Source organism: Acomys russatus, chromosome 8 (genome assembly GCF_903995435.1).
Source record: "Acomys russatus chromosome 8, mAcoRus1.1, whole genome shotgun sequence".
NCBI lineage: Eukaryota > Metazoa > Chordata > Mammalia > Rodentia > Muridae > Acomys > Acomys russatus.
This window is the reverse complement of record NC_067144.1, coordinates 75,869,499-75,884,706: the sequence shown is the minus strand read 5'-3', so window position 1 is coordinate 75,884,706 and position 15,208 is coordinate 75,869,499. Positions and strand designations below refer to the sequence as shown.

General features: G+C 48.8%; 1 protein-coding gene across 1 annotated transcript in view; it reads left to right on the top strand.

Moving 5' to 3' along the window:
* The window catches only part of LOC127192947 (interferon-induced GTP-binding protein Mx2-like), a 32,775-nt gene extending 27,099 nt beyond the window's left edge, over nucleotides 1–5,676 (top strand). Inside the window, exons 12-15 of the mRNA XM_051150328.1 lie at nucleotides 29–187; nucleotides 1,497–1,573; nucleotides 3,797–4,045; nucleotides 5,355–5,676. Coding sequence (XP_051006285.1) covers nucleotides 29–187; nucleotides 1,497–1,573; nucleotides 3,797–4,045; nucleotides 5,355–5,585 — 716 coding nt within the window. The 3' untranslated portion in view covers nucleotides 5,586–5,676. The remainder of the gene's footprint in view (nucleotides 1–28; nucleotides 188–1,496; nucleotides 1,574–3,796; nucleotides 4,046–5,354) is intronic.
* The last annotated feature ends 9,532 nt before the right edge of the window (nucleotides 5,677–15,208 follow it).

Below are 15,208 nucleotides of genomic sequence, written 5' to 3'. Positions count from 1 at the left end.
ATCAACCCACTGTCACTGCCTGTTGTAGGTTATGATACTTTATACAATGAAGTCTACACATTTGAAAAGCAGTATCGTGGCCGAGAGCTGCCAGGGTTTGTGAACTACAAGACATTTGAGAACATTATAAGAAAGCAGATCAAAGACCTGGAGGAGCCAGCAATAGAGATGCTGCACAAGGTCACTGGTGAGTGCTGTGCATGGTCACTGAGCAGTGCTGCATAGGGTCACTGGTGAGTGCTGTGCATGGTCACTGAGCAGTGCTGCATAGGGTCACTGGTGAGTGCTGTGCATGGTCACTGAGCAGTGCTGCACAAGGTCACTGGTGAGTGCTGTGCATGGTCACTGAGCAGTGCTGCATAGGGTCACTGGTGAGTGCTGTGCATGGTCACTGAACAGTGCTGCACAAGGTCACTGGTGAGTGCTGTGCATGGTCACTGAGCAGTGCTGCACAAGGTCACTGCTGAGTGCTGTGCATGGTCACTGAGCAGTGCTGCATAGGGTCACTGCTGAGTGCTGTGCATGGTCACTGAGCAGTGCTGCATAGGGTCACTGCTGAGTGCTGTGCATGGTCACTGAGCAGTGCTGCATAGGGTCACTGGTGAGTGCTGTGCATGGTCACTGAACAGTGCTGCACAAGGTCACTGGTGAGTGCTGTGCATGGTCACTGAGCAGTGCTGCACAAGGTCACTGGCGAGTGCTGTGCATGGTCACTGAGCAGTGCTGCATAGGGTCACTGGTGAGTGCTTGTGCATGTCACTAACAGTGCTGCACAGGGTCACTGCTGAGTGCTGTGCATGGTCACAGAGCAGTGCTGCATAGGGTCACTGGCGAGTGCTGTGCATGGTCACTGAGCAGTGCTGCACAAGGTCACTGGCGAGTACTGTGCATGGTCACTGAGCAGTGCTGCATAGGGTCACTGGTGAGTGCTGTGCATGGTCACTGAGCAGTGCTGCATAGGGTCACTGGTGAGTGCTGTGCATGGTCACTGAGCAGTGCTGCATAGGGTCACTGCTGAGTGCTCTACTGGGGGTCACAGAGGAATTCTCTTGTTCTCAGCCACTTTATTTCCAGGATGGAGACAAAGGCAGTGCTGCACCTCAGAGCTGGCCTTGGGCTGGTTCTAGGGAGGGGGCAGGTTTTCTGTGCTCCAGATGCCACTGTGTTGGACTCAGAATTGAACTCGATCCATTCTGATCCTGTGGGTCCAGGGATTTTCTGTCAGAGGGCAGGGTCATGTGACATCCTTGGCCCTTAGGGCCTGTAAAGAGCACAGCCAGAGTCCTTCATGCAGGATGATAACCACACTTTTCTAGTAATACATATATTTCTCCGGAAGCCAGTGTATACTTTCCTCCTCTTTGGGCAGGGAGAGTGAAGGAGGGAGAGAACAGGAGAGCGCCCACACCCCTCACCCCTGCCCTGGTTTTGCATTAGGTAGAGTGAATACATCTTACCCCTTACCATGCTAAACTGTTTATTCTCTCTTCAATCAGAAATGGTACGAGTTGCCTTTTCCAGTGTTTCTGAAGACAATTTCCAGGAGTTTTTTAACCTCTACAGAACTACCAAGGTAAAACTGTGTGTTCTTTTTAAAGCATAGTGAATTGGACAGTAGATAATCGGTGTTTCAGATTGAGACTTATTTCTCCTTTTCTGTGGTGGCTTGGAAAAGGCTTAAGCTCCAGCATGAAGCTTTTGATGAGGCTACTGGTGCTGTCTGGCTAAGGTGGGGGCGGGGAGAGGAGGGCGAAGGGAGGGAGGACTCAGGGCAAGGAGAGGAGGACGAAGGGAGGGAGCACTCAGGGCAAGGAGAGGAGGGCGAAGGGAGGGAGCACTCAGGGCAGGGAGAGGAGGGCCAAGGGAGGGAGGACTCAGAGATGAACATTGACATCTACCAGTGAGCTCCCTGTCAGAGAGGCTCACAGGCCCATGTTCAGAAAGACACTGAGTAAAAGATGTCAGATGTGGGGCTCAAGGGGGACACTGAGGTAAAATTGTGGGGAGTAAGACTTTTATTACAAATTATTTGTGCCATGGACAGACAGACAGGCAGGCAGACAGGCAGGCAGAGAGACAGACAGTCAGACAGACGGTATACCAGTGTCTCTGAGGAAAATCAGGCCCCAGGGCTACAGACACCCTGTCTGGAGTCCTAAGAGGAACCAAGCTTAGAGAACAGACTCAGGTCTCTTCTCAATAAGTCTCTGAAGAAGGAGAAAAGTTTTAGAACCTTTGCAGCCAGGCTCCCTGATACCCCACCAGGCAGAAAGAAAAGGGGGGAGGGTATGGGAACGTGGCCACTGAAGATGACCAGATAGCCATCAGGAGCCTTTGGGCATCCTTTGATATACGTGATACATCTTAAAAACGTGTTTCCCTCTGTGGGAAATCCAGGCATGTGGAAGCGTGTTGGCTTAGTGGGATAGCGGACATTCTGTGAGGCTGAGGGACAAAGAGCTGCTGGGTTCTCAGGGCCAGAGTAGCAGTGTGTGCTGGATTCTAACAACGAGGGTGCTGTGTGAAACTTTGTGTCTTTAGAGGGAAGCAACAGCAAAGAGGAAAATGCCTCTGCCTCCACAGGGACTGGCATGGCCAAGAAACTCAGCCGCTGCCCTTTCTGAAGAGAGCAGTGTGACCAGCTGCCTCGCATTCCTACTGTGCTGTCTTCCTGGCCACTTTGGACTGTACCCCTCAAACCCTGAGCCCAAATAAATCCTTTCTAAGTCGTTCTTATCAGGCATTGTTCACAAGAAAGAGAGAAGTAAGGAATACACCCAGGCGAGGGCTGGGGACCTGTGTGGACTCCCTTCTCTGCTGCAGCCACTCTCCTTGCTCTGTTAGCAGCTCTGACATCTGCAGTAAGGAGGCAGCTTCTACCAGAGAATATGCAGATAGGAGGGGCTCACTTAGGTCGGTCATCTCCTCTGGGCCTCATGTCCTGGGCTTTCCTGACAGCCACAGAGGACAGACTTCACCTAGAATGTACCCTGAAGGGATCATTGCAGGGCTCAGTCTATGTAAAGCTCAGCACCCTGTGTATACCCAGATGCACCTCCCCATTTGCCATACCTTCCAGGGAGGCCTCATTGCTCCCATTTTGGGTACATAGGCCCACCAGACATCCCAGCTGTCACCCAGGCTGGAGGATGGTGAAGCCAGTGGCCACCTTGGATGAATACTGATGTTCAGAAGCCCAGACTGTAGAACAGCACTGTCCACATTAGGCTGGGTCGCCACCTTCTCACACACGCTCAGGGAAGAGTCTCCTGAGTGATTGTAAACCTATCCATGAGTTGTAGAGATGGCTCGGCAGTTCAGAATGCTTACTGCTCTTTAGAGGACATTAGAGGACAGTTCCCAGTGGAACCAGTGGTTCCAATCATTTGTAACCCCAGTTTCAGGGCATCCAGCACCTTTTTTTGGCCTCTGTAGGCCCTTGCATGAATATAGCATTCACATACACGCAACACACACACACACACACACACACACACACACACACACACATTACACAACCTAATCTCTAAAAATAAACCCCTCAAGTTGACTCTGAAGACTGAATTCTGCAGAAGCCGCTCTCACACCTGGCTCAGACTAGGCCTGGTTTGCACCTTCATGTCAGGTGACCTCTGCAAAGATGAGCCTAGCAAGCAGGTGCAGGGACACTCCCAGGTCATGACTGCTTTTGTTTCTGCCAGGTGCCAGATGCTTGTGGGCCTGTGAGTGTCCTGTGTTCTTACTCCATGCTAAGCATCCCTTGATGACTGCTGGCTGCATTTCTCTTTCCTTGCAGTCCAAACTTGAAGATATCAGATTAGAGCAAGAAAAGGAAGCAGAGAAGACTATCCGACTGCACTTCCAGATGGAGCAGATCATCTACTGCCAGGACCAAATTTACAGGGGAGCCTTGCAGAAGATCAGAGAGGAGGAGGCTGAGGAGGAGAAGAATGCAAAGCACAGAAATTCCCATTCCTCTCAGTCCCAGGATTTGCAGAACTCATCCATGGCTGAGATCTTCCAGCATCTGAATGCCTACCGCCAGGTACTTGTGTGAACACATTGGAACTGGGTTTTCAGCCTGTTTGTTTCCTTTGTTTCTGTGTGTCTCTCTGTGTAGGGTTTGAGTCCGCCTGGAGGCTTCAGGACAGCTCTAGGTGACCCTCTGGGAAGTGGTCATATTCACTCAGATGAACAGGTGTTTAAGAGCCACAGACATCTGCCCTTCATGGTCCCTGTGACCCCAACTGCATGACTTAGACTCTCAGAATATCAGTGCTCTTCTGTATAAGGCTTGGCTTCCCTGTCCTGAGCACGAGGGATGGAGTCTGGGGCCCTTGGCACAGTGCTGGGATGCCATGCTCTCTTCATGTGGAAGGCAGGTCCTGACACTTGTCGTAGGGCGCACATCATGTAACCCAGGGACAGCAGGTCCTCCTCAGTCAGAGCCACAGGGACCTGGAATCATCCACACAGGGGAAGTCATGGTGACCTTCTAGTGTGCAGACCTCTGTCCTAATCACTGACAGATAGAATGCCAGCCTGATCATGTAGCCAAGCCCATGGGCCCTGGTTCCTATGCCCATGTACCTGTAGAGATCAGGTTTGCTGTCTGTCTCTGGGACTCAGACAACTCCAGGGACCTCAACGAGTGGAATAGTAGAGTTCTTACCCTTCCTGTCTGCCTTGTTTCTCAGAGTGTAATGGCCTCAATGTCTCTCCATGTCATAGTGTGAATTGGGGACGTTTGTCTGCACATATCATCACTTCCTTTTAGTCAAGGCTCTATTCCCAACCAAGGCACCCATGCCTGGATATCTGGGGCCTCTGTGCCTTCTATGTGCCTCCCATCTCTGCACCTCACTCCTCCCCATGGCCATTTGGAGACAGGCCACACCCTAGCTGCCTCTGGTCAGAGAACACAGAGTCCATGTCCTGCCATGACTCGAGGTTTGTGTTAAACTGTGACCGGGTGCTCATCACTTGTCTGGCACCTTCTCACTCTGGTGTCTTGTGACACATCTCTTTACCATCTCCAGAGGGCTCTGGTCATGGGATACTTGTATCCTAATGAAGGAAAATGAGTACCAGAGAGGCTTGGGAAACCATCTGCACGTGCCATATTACAGAGGGAGTGAGCCACCGTCTCAGGATGGGAGAACCGGGCTGACAGCTAGGAGGGAGGATAGAGCAGGTGCAGACTGACTTCCTTCAGGCAGCTCATTAGGACTCTGCCTAGCCCTGCTTCCCTGCTGGGAGGCCTGCACCTGCCAGGATCTCACTACGCACAGGTGACATGGTAAGCTCAGGTTTCCTGTGCCTCTCCCTGGAGCCTTTTCTGTCTCTCCTTCTAGGAGGCTCATAACCGCATCTCCAGCCACATTCCCTTGATCATCCAGTACTTCATCCTGAAGATGTTTGCTGATCAGCTGCAGAAGAGCATGCTTCAGCTGCTGCAGGACAAGGATTCCTGCAGCTGGCTCCTCAAGGAACACAGTGACACCAGTGAGAAGAGGAAATTCCTGAAGGAGCGACTGGCAAGGCTGTCCCAGGCTCGCCGCAGGCTGGCCAAATTCCCTGGTTAAGCTGGCTCCGTCCTTGCCCGTGTCTCCTGGACACTGATTCAGGGACAGAAGGGCTCCTGCCTTTCCTGGTAGCTGTGCCACCACCCTTTACCTCCTACCCCATGACCTGGTTGGTACTGGCGTAGCATTCAGATGTGAAGGGGAGCTGTCTGCTCATTCTGAGCCGAGAAAGAGGAAGAGGCTCTCCAAACGCAGGAAGAAGAGGAAGAGATGATGCCACTTTCCTGACAGGACAATGGATTCACCCTCAGCACATTTCCACTTTACCCCCTCTTTTTCAGTGCCCTGCTCTTGTGCACCCTACCAGGAGCAAGTGTTGATGAACAAGTGGGGCATGGCCTTGGCGGCCGCCTACTATATTCCTAATAAACCAGTTTTCTCTGAGTCAGTTTGTTTCATTTATTTATTTTTAATTAATTTGTTCAGATTACAACTCAATTGTTATCCCATCACTTGTATTCTCCCATTCTTCCCTCCCTCCCACTTTCACCTTTTTCCCCTCCCCTAGGTCTATGACTGAGGGGGCCCTCCTCCCCCACTTTATGGTCATAGGGTATCAAGTCTCAGCTTGGTAGCCTGCTTATTCTTTCTTTGAGTGCCACCAGGGCTCCCCACCAAGGGGAGGTCGTCAAATATGGGGTACCAGAGTCTCTGAGTCACTTTGTATTGTAGGAAAGAGTTGCAGAGCACTGCATGGGGTGGAGGGCAAGTGGGAAAAAATGGGTCACTGAAGCCAATCCCCTCAGTAATTGGGGACCAAAGTGAGTTTGCTTCCTAGGAACTGCAGCAAATGAAGACAAGCGTGGAAAGATAAACTATGGTACACTTGCTTTCTGTGTGCTCATGGGCACTGGGCTGCAGGGAATGCAAAGCTGTCTCAGTGTGAACAGAAGCTGTGGACGGCTCTGCATGCCCAGTTCTAGTGTGGGAACCCAGGGTGGGGCCAGGTCAGCTAGGAAACCATACCCTTCCCGCAGGAGAGCTACAGAGTCCCTTTATGACTCGGAGGTCAGTGGATACAAGCCTCACTCTCAGACTGATTGTCCCAGAACCCCAACTCCAAACCCATATAGTACTTCTTGACCTCAAGGAGAGGAGAATTGGGTACAGGTTACATCACTGGGGACAGATGCTCAATTTATTATTGAATTTTGAGAGCTTTTTATATATTCAGGAACAAATCTTTTCTCAGGTAGAGATATATGCCTTATAAATATTTACTACCTGACTATGACTTGTCTTTGTGTTTTTTCTACCAGGTGTTTAGTTCTCATAAAGTATTTACTGATGAGTTTTTTTTTTTCATTTACATTTGGGGTCATATCTATGAAACCGGGACTGTGCTGGATAATTTTAAGTCAACTTGACACAAGCTAGAGTCATCTGAGAAGAGTGAACCTCAACTGAGAAAATGTTCCATCAGAGTAGACTGTGGCCAAGTTTGTGGTGAATTTTCTTGATGGATGACCGCTTGGAGGGCCCAGCTCTCTGTGGGTAGTGCAACGCTTTGGGCTAATGGTCCTGGGTTCTATAAAAAAGCAGGTGACCAAGCCATGGGGAATGATCTAGTCATTAGGGCTCTGCCCTGCCCTCCTCTTCAGTTTCTGCCTCCAGGGTCTGCCGTGAGTGATGAAATGTGATCTGAGAGTTGTAAGCTTCAATACCCTCCTTCCTTCCCAAGTTGCTTTTGGCTAGTGTTTTATCAATGTAGTAGTAAACAAACTAAGACAGCTTTATGAATTTTTCATTAAATTCTGTGATTGGTCATGAGTCTGTTTTCATGAGTTAGAGATGTTGAGTCTTTTCGGTATAAGACAGTGAAGTATCCTAATACAGCTCAATGAAAAGGCCTTACTTCGCCAGCATTGCCTTGCACTTTATCTAAACCGGCTCCATGTAGTGGCTTTCAGGGTGATGTATTCTGCTCCACTAATGGCCTCCACACTCTCTTGCTGCTGGTTTTTCAACATCTTGGGACCAGGAGTGGCGGCGGCTGCTGCTGCTGCTTCTTCTTCTTCTTCTTCTTCTTCTTCTTCTTCTTCTTCTTCTTCTTCTTCTTCTTCTTCTTCTTCTTCTTCTTCTTCTTCTCTTCTTCTTCTTCTTCTTCTTCTTCTTCTTCTTCTTCTTCTTCTTCTTCTTCTTCTTCTTCTTCTTGAGCAGAAAATTAGGCCATTCTTATTTAATGTGATGTGCTGTTGATTGAGAACACAATGTTTTTGTCTGCTTTCTGTGTTAAGACTTTGTTTCCCCTTTCTGGATATTCTTCCCCATATATATGTTTGTTTGTTCTTGGGTTTTTAGTTTGTTTATTTGTTTGTTTTGAGACAGGGTTTCTCTGTGTAACCCTCCCTGGCTGTCTTGGAACTCACTCTGTAGACCAGGCTGGCCTTGAACCCAGAGAGATCCACCTGTCTCTGCCTTCTGCATGCCGGGGCTGGGACAAAAGGCATATTCCACCACCATCACCACCTAGCTTAAATACTATATTTTGTGAATGCAGTCATGCCCTCTGACATTTTGTTCTTTTGGCATATAGCACCTCTGCGTGTCACAACACCACTTATGTGTGGAAGGTATAATTAACATGAACATGATTTCTTGTGTTCTTGTCAGCTTCCATCTTATGTGTCATAGTCTTTCTTTTCTATTAGCCAGAAACCCCACAATGCATTGTTGTTGTTTGTGCTCAGGTATCATTTAAGAATGGCGAATTCATAAGAAACTAGAGCAGTCACCACTTGTGGTGTCCAATCCAGTGTATGAATTCAGGATCCTCTCCTGTCATTTTCCTCTACACACAGAATGCCGTTCACAGTTCCTGTGTTGCTGGTGCTCTGGGGATGAGTTTGTTTGGGTTTGAATATCTGAAAAACCTGTGCGTATTTAATCATCATAATATGGTTTCATGAAAGCAACACAGGAGTGAAGTAATAGGCTGTTTAAATCCCAAGCTGGCCGTCACATGTTGGCTGTGTTACTCAGCTCTCCAACCCTCTGCTCTCTCATCTGTACTGTAGGGTTTAGTAGCAACTGCAGCGCCTGCCTAACTGCCCCATCTATAGGCTTTGCTGATGACTTTGCTCCTGTGGAGCACGACCTCACTCTTCCCCTACCCTCATCTTGGAGTCTCTGAACAGCCTCAGCAGGCAGTACAAGGAGAAGATGCGGCCCTGCATCGACCTCATCGACTCCCTGCGGGCCCTGGGAGTGGAGCAGGACCTGACCCTGCCTGCCATAGCTGTCATCAGGGACCAGAGCTCAGGGAAGAGCTCTGTGCTGGAAGCACTGTCAGGAGTGGCCCTCCCCAGTGGCAGTGGTGAGAGCTCATAATGGTAACGGTCATCCATTCTTGGCTTCCAGTGTAGGCCGAGGAACTGTAAGAACACTTTAAATATCACATTTAAGCAGAAACCACATGCCGATGGATGCCAAGTGCACCGCTTTGGCTTCTCTTGTGTGTATATATGTATACACACACACACACACACACACACATACACCAGGTCCATTTCTTCTGCCCAAGTTCCCACAGGGCAATAGGGTACCACTTTCAAGGTAGCATCTTTGCCATCATGAACTAGAAAGGATGCAGAGCCCAGTAGACAGGTCAAGGACTCTGTGGGAGGGGAAAATCAGGTGAGGCTCTCCCCTAGGAGTCATGGGAAGGTTGAGTCCCCAGAATAGAGGGCAAGACAGGGACATGTCAACCTCAGCTTCCATAGCACCTCACCCCAGGCCAACCTGGTAGCAGCCCTGGCATTCTCAATAACAAGGAGCTCCAGTGTGGCCCTGTGCAAGGATTAAACACATTGTAGATTAACCAAAAATGCATTCGTGTCACATTAAGGAAGGAAGGAAAGAACTTTCTTTGGAGTCACTTAAGTGAGAGCAAGTCCAGAATTGAATTCTTCACTTCATGGTCCTGTGTCTTCTGTCCTCTGTCTGTTGTGTGAGTCCGGTGCCTGCCTTTAGGATGTCTCATAGTCTGTCCTTATGTCTGTGAGTCTGTCGCTAGTAAAGGACTTTGTTCTGCATTTATTAAACAGCACAAAAGTATCATATGTTGAAGGACTAAGAAACTGTGTTATAGAAATCTTTAGCAGAGTGTTTACAAGGGACCAAGTTACTGGCTCCAATTGGTGCCAACTGATCCTAACTGACCCAGACAATAAATAATGCCACAAGCATTGTTGTTTTATCAACCAATAACCATAAGTGGCTATTCATTTTAGAAGGCTGCCTTTGACCTCTGCGTTTGCTGTTTTTAGCAAATGATACGTTTAGTTCTGGGTCAGGAGCATGGAAAAGCACATGACTTAAGGTTGTGCAGCTGTCCTGTCACTAGTCTGTTGGGTCAGGCCCCTTTTCCAGCCAGTGTTCACCTGAGCTGCTAAGTCCTAAAACACAACCAGTAGAAACACAGACTGTGTATCAAGGCAGGGCACAGTCTGTGGTGGCTCTCCTGGAAGTCCTGTGCAGCTTTCCTGCTCCTCTGAAGGCACCCTGCTGCCCTGAGGTTACACTTGTCTAAAAGGGGTGGAATTAGTTAGACCCTTACATGGCAGCTTATGCCTCCTCTTAGAGCAAGACTCCATTTTGGCCTTAGCCCTGTGGCCATGGCAGTTAAAGCAGCACAGCACAGTGGTAGCCAAGTCAGGGTGATATAATACAGCTACGGACACTCCATAGGGTCAGGAGGCTCTTCCTCAGCTACAAGCGGCCGTGGGAGATGCTAGCGAAGACATAAGCAAAGGGGAATTGAGAGCAAGTCTTCATCATGAGGCTTCTGCGAGGTTGCCATCTGTGACAGGGTTGGAGTTTGAGGTGCTGCTGCTGTCTGGGGGGTGGGGGTCACCCACCTTCCTGTAACTAGCCCTCCCTTGTGTTCTATAAGCAAGCCCGATGAACTCAGTGGTCTTACACGTTGGACGCCGGTGAGACTGTACTTTTGTCTGCAGCACTTCTCCTGCCTCAGCAGCCGGGCTCCTTGTCTGAAACTCCAACACGCTGACTGGGTTTTGATCCTTTGCATACAGTATGGATATGCTAGGCTGGAAAACTTCCCTTTTTGTGTTCTGTGTCAGGATCACAGGCTGGGGTCTTGACCTGAGTCATGAGTCCTCCAAGGCTTGCCTCCTGCCTCTGCCACACCCTTTCCCCAATCCATCTTCTTTGTGGCCCCAAGCCCCAGGAATTACAAGTATTTTCAGCGTGTGACTTCAGGATTGCTTTGCGGGAGAATCATCTCGGCCCACAGCCTGTCAGTTCCCCACTCCTTTAATGTTATATATACTGAGCCTTTTTCTCACTGTGGTTTGCTGTTAGCAAATTAAAAACAAACAAAAAGAACCTTTGATTTTTCATTTCAATCACAAAGAGGCAGCTGCATGGGGTTGAGATGTAGCTCTAGTAATGAGACCAACTTTAAAAGAAGTTTGTTCCTGTGTGTGTGTGTGTGTGTGTTCCTCTGTGTGTGTGTGTGTTCCTCTCTGTGTGTGTGTATGTGTGTTTGTTCCTCTATGTGTGTGTGTTTGTTCCTCTGTGTTGTGTATGTCTGTGTGTGTGTGTTTGTTTGTTCGTCTGTGTGTGAGTGTGTGTGTTTGTTCCTCTGTGTGTGTGTGTTTGTTCCTCTGTGTGTGTGTTTGTTTGTTCCTCTGTGTGTGTGTGTGTGTGTGTTTGTTCCTCTGTGTGTGTGTGTGTGTTTGTTACTCTGTGTGTGTGTGTGTGTGTTGTATAGGTTGAAAAATAGCCTTGGGTATCAATCCTTACGTACCTTCTACTTTTGAGTAGGATTTCTCACTGGCCTGGAAGTTTTCCAAATAGCCCTGCCTAGCCTCCAGGAGATCTCTGGTTTCTGCCTCCTGACTCATTGTCACTGGTCCCTCTCACTGTCACGGGGATAGCACTTATGTGCCACTGTGCCTGGCTTCGGATGTGGGTTTTGGGTATTTGAACTCAGGAATTTGGGTATATTCCTCGCGCTTGCATAACGGATCCATCTCTCCAGTCCCACAAAACAGTGTTTTTCTCCTTTTGTTTTATGGTTAAATATGAACCATACCACTGAAAGTGAGAACCTAGAGACTTTAAGGCATCCTTTTGCTCCCCAATTTTCCTTCCGGCAGGACAGCCAAGCACACATTCGTGTAGAGGATTTAAAGATAAAACTTGATCTGGAAACCTGTAACAGACTGGGCGAGATCTGCAAGCAGCACAGTGGAAGGATAGGCAGCTGCTAACGCTGAGAAAGTGACATTAACAGCAACCCAGACCAGGTCTGTCCACAAAGCTTCCCAACAGCCCCACCTAGTGACAGGCATGCGAAATCACAACTACAAAGACAGTCACAAACAGGGATGGCAAAATGGGATTATTCATTTGCGAGTGCGGCTTCCAAAACAAAACCAAAAAGAGAAGTGTCTCCCTGGTGATTAGGAAGGAACAGACTGGGAGTTTGCCAGCTCACTGCTGGCTCTCTTCCTAATGAGGGTTTTGCTTGTGTTTTGTGACAGGGTTTCACATGTAGCCCAGTTGGTCTAGGACTCTCCTGTCCCATCAACCCCACCCCACTCCACCCCACCCCAGGGTCAGAATACTACGGGAACATACTGCTGAATCAGCTCAAATGCTTTGAAATCTTTTCCATTTCCTTCTCCGGTGGGTACTGTTGATGAGAGTGTACAGTCACGGAAGAGACTATAACGTTTGTCCCTCCTTGTCACATATGAGTACAGATGTGGGTGCATGTGGGCAGCTGTGCTTGCCCGTCTCTGTATGGCCAGGGCTCAATCTTGGGTATCTTTTTCTATGGCTCTCCACCTTACTGTTTGAGACAGTCTCTTAACATTGGAGTTTACCCTTCCTGCTAAACAGGCTGGTCAGCAAGCCCAAGGAGTCCACTGGTCTCTATCCCTAAGCTCTCCCAGCCCCGAGGTAGAGACGCTTGCTTTTCACCTGGGTGCTTGAGATCTGAACTCAGTCCCCCAAGCTCTCCCAGCCCCGGGGTAGAGACGCTTGCTTCTCACCTGGGTGCTTGAGATCTGAACTCAGTCCTCATCTTTTCATAGCAAGTACTTCACCCACTGAGCCATCTCCCTCGTCCCCGAAGAGCCACAGTTCTCAGACGCTGTTGTTTGGCTTACTGCGTTAGCTGCTTCCGAGAGGGGCCTTCAAGTAGAGGCCGGACCGCTAAGCCACATCCTTACCGCACAGACGGTTTACGCACCAGGTCCTGAGGTGTGTCTCAGGATGCCGGAGTGCTTCAGAGGTGAAGCACTGGGGCCGTACACCCCTGAGCGGTGCCTGGAGGCTTTCAGACGTCCCAACATTCTGCTTCTTAACCATTGAGCTTGGCCCCTCCCTCTATGGTATTTCCCAGAAACCCACAGGTGCCATGATCTGCAGGAGTCTCGGAGCTGTGACCCAAGGAGATGTGAGGTTAAAAGAACCACTTCTGAACCCAACAAGTAGGAAGTGTTATTTATTCAGACAGAGTCAGGCATCTCACCCTTTTTTGTCAGTGGTACACCTCTTAGTGGGAGGGACAAGTACAAAAATAAGACTATTCTAGAAAACTCCAGGTTGGAAGGCCCAACAAGCGCGCGGGCGTTTGTCAGTAGCCAGGGAGCCACTCCATGCCACAAATGCTTCTTTGTTCCCGCAAGTTATTCTAACCAAAACTTGGTTTTAAATCACTGCAGTGCCCTGGAAATGAAGGGAGATTCCCAAAGAAAACGTTAAACATCTCTAGAAGCATCTTTAGAAATACGATTTACACTTAAGAACCATGTATGAAAATATGAAAAAAAAAATGAGAGCTACACAAAATACATTTTACAAAGCATGGCTTCCTGTCTCTTCTGGAATTCAGTAGAAGGTTCAGATCTACTATTTATTTATTTATTTATTGTTTATTATTTATTTGCAAGGTCTTACCACAGTAATTCTGGGTGCCTTGAACTCGTTATGTACACCAGGCATCGCAGAGGTCTGCTTGCCTCTGCCTCCCCAGTGCTGGGATTAAAGGCAAGAGCCACCATGCCTGGTACATGTCTTAGAGCTCTTCCACCAGAACCCAACTGTGCAGATGAACGGAGGCAGTAGGGAAACGCAGCCTTTTTTTTTTTTTTTTTTTTTTAAACACTAAAATTTCAGCTTTCACCAGCACACGAGAATCCCTCCTACCCCATGAATTTGAGTCCTTGCTAAAGATACCTACCTTCAGCCCCTTGCTGGTAAGAATGTGTGGAAGAGCAGCAAAGGGGGGAATGACGGGGAAACATCCTGATTTTATACTTCCGGGGACAAAGGACATGATTTCACAGAGCTTTGAAACCCCCCCCCCTCAGTACCAGGGTTTGAACTCAGGGCTTTGTACGTGCTGGGCAAGCACCCCACTATTGAACTACACTCCCAAACCCAAGAAAATTTACTTCTTGTGATTTTTATTACCGATCAGTAGATCCTTATTTAGCTCTGTCTGTCTGTCTGTCTGTCTGTCTTCATCTGAGAAGGAGATTACTCAATGCTCTCTTAACACTTCATTCTTCATTCAGCAGTACCCAACCCTGTCAATGTGGGACCTCTGTGAGAGTTTTCCTCCCTGGTAGGATGCCGCAGCTTACTTATCTCAGAGGGCTCTAGTAATCTCCACAGAGGACAATGAGCAGGAAACAGCAAGCACAGCCCCCACCTCTCCCTGTCAACCTGACGCAGATACTAATGGTCTAGTTCCCACCCTAACACAAAAGATCTTGTGGAGACACACCGGCGGGGCGGCACAGGAGTCTCCAGGTTCTTTTACAGACACCGATGTGACCATAGCTACACAGCTGAAGTGAGGACTTGCCGTGCCTTTTACCAGCTGTTATTGTGAAGCACATGGCTCTGTGGTCTAGTCTGACTGATGCGGCGGGGAGGTACATCAGGTACTACAGCTTAGACCATCCCAAGCTGATCTCACACAAATAAGTCTCCGTTTAAGTGTGTGTGTGTGTGTGTGTGTGTGTGTGTGTGTGTGTGTGTGTGTGTGTCCTTTCCTGACAATGATCATTCCTGAACGGATGATTTAACATCACACTCTTTCTGGCTGTCACTGGCATGCAAATGCAATCAAAGGCTTGGTCAAGAAACACAGAAGCCCTAAAAGGGATTTGAACTCAGGGTCCAGCCTTCATCTACTGCCTTCACTTTAAGAGTAAATGTTCTGTAAAGGTTATGGGGGCACAGTTAAATTGACATCTGGCTGTAACATGTGATTCAAATTCCAAAGGAAGCATGAGGGTAGGAGAGAGGAAAAATCCCTGCGCTTTGTGGTTGACATTGTGAGGACTCGCCCGTCCCTAATGGACTCCTTGCTCATGGGCTTTGTAAACACCTAGGTGTCACCAAGAGAACTGCCTTGGTTTTGAAAACCTTTACCAACATGGCAACTGCTCCAGTCCACTCTCTGACCCAGTGTGCTTGCCCAGACTGTAAAGCAGATGCCTGGGCTCACCATGCTGTCTCTGAATGAGACCGGGTTCTTAGGCACCCTGAGACAGATAAGACACACTCCTGCAGGAAGACAGGGCACAGACTTGAGGCTGCCAGTGGCAGGAAGGAGGCTCTGCCCCCTCAGGCTC